The sequence below is a fragment of the Charadrius vociferus genome, unplaced genomic scaffold (assembly GCF_000708025.1).
Source record: "Charadrius vociferus isolate BGI_N301 unplaced genomic scaffold, ASM70802v2 scaffold161, whole genome shotgun sequence".
Classification (NCBI taxonomy): domain Eukaryota; kingdom Metazoa; phylum Chordata; class Aves; order Charadriiformes; family Charadriidae; genus Charadrius; species Charadrius vociferus.
Window position 1 is genome coordinate 1,906,752 of NW_009646928.1, and position 8,000 is coordinate 1,914,751.

Here is an 8,000-nt window from a genome sequence, read left to right on the forward strand (position 1 = left end):
CAGTAATTTAATTGCTTGCGCTGATAGAATAATAAATGACAGAGTAATTACCATTATAAAGAGAGAATCTTCTCCTTTCTTTACCATGAGACAGAGTGAAAAGATTTATTTTAAATTAAGTTTTTAACTGTCATCTGTCATCTCTGTACAGTGTTTTAATTATAACATAGGTATTAGTTATGTATATTTTTGAGAAGGAATGATCACCAAAACTGTTTCGTCATCCACGGGGAATAGGGACGGTGGAGAAAATTTTGCCATAATTTTTCTGAAGAACTATAATAAATTGTTTCAATATTGAATTTCAGTCAAACAGTTATGCTTTCATGACCTGGAGTCCTGAAAATTGCATGAGAGCAAAAGTGCTGCCTGATAGGGTGATTTAAATTTATCCCATATTTCTGTATCATGCTGAATAAACAAATCAAAATACTGTCTTTATGATGCTGCAGTAAAAAAGTAGTTCTTCTGAAGAGAGTTCAAAGAAAAAGGCTACTGCGGTTACTGCTGTGTTTAAAAGTAGACGCGGTGTCTTCAAAATATATGATGTCTTTCCATGTAAATTGATTACTTGGGGCATTAGCTGGTTTATGTGTATATGTTGAATGAATTGGATTCATTTTTTTTTCAGTGCTTTAGCAAAGATCATTAAGGCTGGATATGCAGCACTCCAACTAGAATACTTTTTCACTGCAGGCCCAGATGAAGTGCGTGCATGGACCATCAGGGTAAGATTCATACTTATTCATCAGCTATATCCAGTTCCACACTATTGAATTCAGATTGATATCACTGACTTTGAAGTTTGTCATGGTGGCGGTTAGCTAGTCATTACAGATGAGGTTTTTGTCCAGGATAACTTTAATTATTTGTGAGCTGCTGAACAGTGAAAGTGGAGCTGCATTGATTGAGGCAGGTAACAATTGATTCTGCCTATTACATAGTCTGAATTTCTTCATCCTGTAGAATCTGTCTACCCTCCTCCTGTGGTCAGAGATAAGACGTACCAGTATTGTGCTTGCTTAATCTGTGTGACTGGGTTTGTCTGCGGTGAAATTGATGTTGCTTTTCATTTTGTATTCACTAAGTTTGTTTGGGTTGCGGGTGGTTCATTCCTCCTTTGCTTTGCTCGGATTACATTTTCAGCAATAAAAGCAATATAACATCATTATATTCCTCATGGATACACAGTTGGGCTCAAAAACCTAAAATCAGCGTGCAGTAATTCAGGTCTTTTACTGACTTTAATATTTAGACCTAGTTTATTTTGGTAGTTTTATATGTTTATCCGGGAACTTACGTAATGCCTGAAATTATATTATGAATTTCAAATATTGATGTAGAATGATTATAGCCATAGAGATCAACTAATTTATTCCCAGAGGACAGTAAGAGCTGAGCTGTAGTGGTTTGCCTTTGAATGCAAATATGTTATAATATAAAGATTAGTATTGAAAAATATTTTGAAATGCATGTAGTTACAAACTATCGTAAAAATTACAAAAATGTCAACTTTTGGAGATGCAAATCTGTCATTGAGCTGTTATTTTTTGCATCAGCATATTTAGTGCTGTGCAGTGAATTTCAGTGTTGTATTTAATTTCATTCAATGGAATTAATTTGTTTTCATTAATCAACATCATTTCCATTAAATTTATATTTTTATTAATACTGCTACAGATGTTTGTGTATATGTTTTAGCACGTTATTTTCCTAAAAGCACATTTATTTTTTTAGCCTTTTCATCTCATCTCCTTTTACATGATATCTGCTAGCTGAAGTCCCTGAAAGAGCTCCCAAAATAATATAAAAGCAGAAGTTTTGTTGTTCTGATTCTTGCCATAGCTTTTAAAAGCACATTCTGAAACTCCACTGTTTTCAGTAGGAGAAATGCTTCCTCTTTATTAGAAAATTTGAAAGCTGGTTTATCTTAAGACTGATTGTAAGTATCTTTGATTTAATGTGCAAAGATATTTAGTCAGGTAAGCATCAGTGAGTAGCCATATTAACCCAATACATCTTTTATTGTAAAAACTGTGCTTTACACTGTCAGACTCCTTAGCACTTTAACATGCTTTATTAAGCAGCCTTTAGGTCACCATTATTTCTCAAATTTCTCTCCATGGTTGTATGTGCACAGAATGTATGTCCTTGTAATTTAAAGCATGCAGTTATAATGCATTCTCCTCTATTGCATAAACTTAAATTATCTTATAATAGTTGCCTGTGATTTTTTTATTTTTTAGTGATTCAATTGTTGACATTTTGGTAAGAATGCTTATTTTGTTCTATATTAGACTTACTAAAATTATTCTGAAATAAAAATAAGCTAATATGTAGGGCTTGAGATCCGTAAATCATTTTTGATTACAAATATCGTTTGCCAGTGAATGTTATCATTTAATTGAAATTATTTGGATGTAAGTAAAAGTCTTGAGTAATTAAAATTTTAAAGTTATTTAAAAATCTTTATTTTCCTCACTTTCTGTGTGGAAAGCAAAAGATCGAAGTGAATCCCGCAACAACACACAACCATAGCTTCTAAAATCAATACTACTGTTGATACCTATTAGCAAAAACAAAGCTGCTGCTCTTTAATATCAGTTGGTTTATCTGTGGCAAAGGCATCTCTCTGTATGTCCCAATATTGAGAATTACCCAGCTGTATGTGTGACATTTTAACTGATATGAAACAAAGTTTCAGTGGATCCTGAAAGCATATCAAAAAGCAGAAACCTCTTTCCTGCAATCAATCTTCCTAAATGCAATTAATTTTCTTCCGGTCTTTCCTTTGACAGAAAGGGACGAAGGCTCCTCAGGCAGCCGGGAAGATTCACACGGATTTTGAAAAGGGATTCATTATGGCTGAAGTAATGAAATATGAAGATTTTAAAGAAGGAGGTTCAGAAGCTGCTGTCAAGGTGAGCTCCCCATCTTTTTCTTCTTCCTTCTTCCATATGTGCCATTTTTCCATTTCAAGTCTATTTTTCACTGGGAAGAAGTTCTTGATGCTAGGCTAATCTATTAACAGTCATGTCTAGCAATAGACCGAAATCTATTTTCATCTTTTACTTAGGAAGGAATTCAAATACACCAACTTACTGAACAGGAATGCAACTATTTCAGTATCCAGGAGATGACAGTTTATGGACTAAGTGTCAGCACTAAGACAAATGCTATGCTAATTTTTTTTCTGTTTATGTGTTAGTGTTCAGAATTAAATAAGCTTTAAAATGCATTTGCTTTTGAAAAATAACATTTTTTTAAGATGAGAGCAGATTTTTGAATCGCCTCTAAAAGAAAATGCAAGAAACACAGAAAATCTGTTTCTCCTAATAATGTGTCATCTTGCTTTGAGTTTGCAGTGAAGGTAATACAAATATCGGATGCAGGTTGTTAAGAAAATACTGTATTATAAAAATGTAACTTTTTTTTCAGGATTAGTAGATTCTACTCTTAGACTCTGATAGGCACAATTAGAATCTTAAAATTTATCATTTCAATATTTAATTCAATCACCCTTTGATGTCTTATCCAAAAATGTCATGCCTTACTTTAATTGTTCAGGGTGCCCGTAATAGTTGTATGTAGTCCACGAAAATTATTAAATAGGTGAAGTTTCCTAGCGACTATCTACTGAATAGACAGTGAAGATATTTAACGAAGAACTTTTTTCTTGAGCTCACGCTTCTTTGTAGTGAAGCTTCTATTAAGTAGAGTTTTATCTGCTTTCTCAACACTAGAGGGCAGAGACTGATTGGGTGCCCAAAGTTGTGTCCTTCTTATAGCTGACAAATTATATCAGATTTGAAGTTATTAAATATGAAATGAACTTGTACATGGCAAATAAATGTCATTAAAAAAGCTGTTATTCTTTGTGTTGCTATTGCATTATTCCCAGATTCCCAGCTTCTTTAACTTCTCTTTATTTCATACGCATTTGATTTCTCATTTGGCATTTTTGATGTTTTATTAAGACTTGTATTTTATAAAATTGCAATCACAAAGCACATTAGTTTGATTTAATCAATCTTAGTATTTGAAGGTTCCTACATCTATAATGTGTTAAAGAATTTAAAAGGTTCGGCTTTATTGTTTACTATTTGATAGCTTGAAAGGTATGCAAAACTATGATTTCAGATTCAGCTTATTCTCAGTGGTATCACTAAGGAAGATCATACTGAGCAGCGGGACTTTAATAGGTTTGTTTGAACCCCAGGAAGTGAGGGGAAAAAAAAAATCCCAGTATAATTGGTTCGTTGCGGCATGTGAACTGCCTCATGAAAAGGGAAGTAGAGTTGTAGTTGTAAAGTGAAACCACAGCTATAAATAAATGTGATATTCTGCAGTCAGAAACCACTTTATGTAACCAAGATTCAAATTTTGCCAGAAACAGTTTTTGATGCTCAAATCTGAGTGTTTTCCCTGAGAAGCTGCATGAGTTAATACCTATTAATCTCTGAATATTTTGCTTATGTATTTTTATTTGCTTTTCACAATGTAAGATTCTAGACATCATGCTTCCATATTCAAATTATAATTTAACGATTAAATTTTTATTGTTTTGAAATATCTGTAAAGCAAGCATATCTGCATTTGTTGCTCAGTTTTTAAATCAAGGTTAGAAAAAAACCCTTGCTTTTAGAAAAATGCGTTATATTACTCTAGTCTTTTCCAGTTTGCATTTAATATAATGTTTCATGCCATACACAATACTAATTACTTTTATATTGCTGGTAAATTTCAAAATTAAATTTGGGAGCTTTTAGGAGTCAACTGAAATAACAGTGGTAATGGGAGTTGCTTGCTTTGTATGTTATCAAGTTGATCGATTTTTAAGTTTGATTTTGTGTGTGTCTAACACCAGTACAGCATAACTAATTTAATGCCAGTGCTGTGAACTATACACTGAATAGCTCTGTGTGGGCTTTGTAGTCTACAGGGATATCACATTATTAGCAATCATATCTGCTTAGGCAAAGCTGGCTTCTACAGATGGCTGCTTTCAAGTGCAAATGAACTGGTTAGACGTGTCTTGTTTAATACATACTCAAGATTCACAAATGGGTATTGATTTTTTCAACCAGTGTTTCTGATAGCAATGGAAATGGATTAAATGGTCTCTAGAGAATTTAAAGGAACACTGTCACTTTTAATTAACTGTAAACTGGTAACAAAAATACATAAACTTGCATTAGTGTGTCAAAATGTGTTTAATTAAAGAAGTCTATGCCGTTTTGACAGCATGTAGTAGCGTGCTAAAAAAAAATCTGCATTGTTACTCTGTGGAGGTCAGTTTTTTCTACAAATATTTCTGAGTAATAAATGTATTCAACTGTAAAATGTCTCTGTACCTGTGCCTGCAGCTTACACTTGCTGATGATTTTTACAGCACCGTTTTATTAGTGTTTATGCCATCAATTAGTCTAATTACTCTTGACTTTGAGCATTATTAGGATCTTCAAAGGAAAGAACTACTAAGTCTACTTGAAAGTAAACCTTTTATAGGCTAAACAAATTTCCGGGGGAGGGGGGATATAAAAATATTTGCGAAATGCTGTTTATTATTTATCAATATTGTCATATGGGATAAGGCAAATTACTATTGCACTATAAATTTGTTGTCGAGGCTCTTTTAGCTGCAGTTTTTGGTAGGGTAGCGTCACTGGTGACAACATTTAAATATGGAACGACAGCAAGAAGGTTATCGAGCCTCTAAATTCCTAGACGGCAATATGGGGAAATACGTTGCTTTACAGAGCAGGTTTTGTGAAAGAAAGGTGTCTAAGTTAACTATGTACCATTAATCTGATCTGTTCTACTGCAACTAAGGTCATTAGTTAACAGCTTTCCTGTAATGGGATCTTAGCATGCCACCACTGTGATAGTGTCATTGAGAATAATGGCACAGTGAGGTCTTGCATGGAAGCACTTTCTCCTGCAAGAGAAAACTTCAAAACAGGAATGGTTATTGAACTAAAGCAGAAGCTCTCAACTTTTCCATATTGTAGATCACTTTTCAAGATAAATGCTTCTGCAGACCACCTCCCGCCCAGTCTGTCAGTCCTAATGCCACAGCTTCTCTGTAGCCTCTGTAATACCAGGTTTAATTACGACGAGATAAAGATAGAAAAATATAAGAATAAATTCTAATGCAGGGACTACTGCCATTTAATAGATTCCTTGCCTATTTTCTGCTCTCCTCAAGTACAGCATTTTCATAACGGATTTCCTTTTCATGTCTTTGGTCTATATGCCTTCTCCTGTATCCTGGTTTCACAGCCTATCTGCTCTTATATCTGTCCTTCTGAAGCAAATTTCTTCTAAAGGAAATTTCTGTCAGAAAAACCGAGCCTGTATTTTGTGCTCCTCAGTCCTTCATTATCTGGGCACAAGCAGACATGAGAGCCCCGCTCGAAGCACGAGGCGTGTACGGTTGTGACTTTTGCAGAGTGTTCCCATCTTTAGTTTTGACAGTACTCGCTTGTCCTTTGCTGGAGCAGCACAGAAGTAGTTCGTATACCAGTTTAACAGCCATGCAGCCACGATGCACGCTGTTGCTGATCGCCCTTTCCAGCAATACTGTTTTAGATTCCTGCCACCAGTGTTTGCCATCTGCAGGTTTTTTAGATGAAGAAAAAGAAAGCCTGAAAGCTGAAAGAAAGAAAGAAGGAAAAAAAAAAAAAGAGTTCTTTTAGTGCCCTTTATTTTAAGACTGGCCAGAGTTTACAGATTTACTGATATCTAATGCCAATGGGATTTAAACACCACCGATTCAGTGGAAGTTGAATTATTTTTGTATATATTTTATATGTATGTAAAACCAAATTATGTCAAACTGAGGGAGTATTATGGCTGTGCAACTCTGAAGCTGAAGTAGTACCATTTCTTTACCAAAATGTATTTTAAAATTACAATTTGAAAATACGATAAAATGCCTAATGAAATTACTCATTTTCCTTTTGTATGTTCTATTTACAGGCAGCTGGAAAATACAGACAACAAGGCAGAAATTACATAGTGGAGGATGGAGATATTATCTTCTTTAAATTTAATACACCTCAACAACCCAAGAAGAAATGAATATCAGATGTTGTTCATTGCTCAGAAATAAACTGTGCTGCTTCAAAAAGCATATGAATTTTTATTTAGAATGGAATATCTGGAAACGAAAAGCATACGGTTTCTACCTAGGGAACTTCCCCTCCCCCCAGTGAAATTATTCTTGTTTGTTTTGAATTAAAATATGGCGCCTCCAGCGAACATGCAAGTTCACTAAATGTGAACAGCTTTGCATTTCAAACGATTAAGACCCTACTCCAAATTGTAGAAGCTTTTCAGGAACCATATTACTCTCATGATACTTCATTAATCTCCATCATGTATGCCAAGCCTGACACGTTTGACAGTGAGGACAATGTGGCTTGCTCCTTTTTGAATCTACAGATAATGCATGTTTTACAGTACTCCAGATGTCTACACTCAATAAAACATTTGACAAAACCAGCCTTGGTGTGTTTGGGGATGTCTGTATTGACTGACTGTGGTGTGCTGAATGCGATACGGCACCTGGTGGATGCTGATTACAGAATTTTAAGACGTGTATGATACAGTAACTGGCAGTGTGGGGCAGCTGCAATTGTATCTCGAAAGTGAGTCTTTCATGGGAATCGGAAGATTAGGATGCCAATGATTTGTCTCAAAAAAGTTAATGAATTTGTAGATGGACATTCACTGAAAGATGATAGTAAGGATAATAAGAACGATGCAGCGTAAATTATTTTTACTGGAGAGAGGAAATAGATGTAGAAAAATCATGTTAGCTTTGAGACTGAAGCTTTTTTTGTTCAAATAATTTTGAAAAAGTATTTCATTCTCGCCTTGAAATTATTAAATTGTGGAGGCTGGAGCAGCGGTGCCTGATGTTGTATGTTGTTCTCCCTGGTCCAGTTTTCAGGCCAGTGGAGGGTGACGCAGATAGTGTTGTGAAGGAAGAGGTC

At 34.7% G+C, this 8,000-nt stretch overlaps 1 protein-coding gene across 1 annotated transcript in view; it reads left to right on the top strand.

Moving 5' to 3' along the window:
• OLA1 (Obg-like ATPase 1) overlaps nt 1-7,506 on the top strand; it is a 99,893-nt gene extending 92,387 nt beyond the window's left edge. Inside the window, exons 7-9 of the mRNA XM_009894540.1 lie at nt 632-728; nt 2,799-2,921; nt 6,982-7,506. Of these exons, the coding sequence (XP_009892842.1) occupies nt 632-728; nt 2,799-2,921; nt 6,982-7,083 (322 nt within the window). The 3' untranslated portion in view covers nt 7,084-7,506. The remainder of the gene's footprint in view (nt 1-631; nt 729-2,798; nt 2,922-6,981) is intronic.
• The last annotated feature ends 494 nt before the right edge of the window (nt 7,507-8,000 follow it).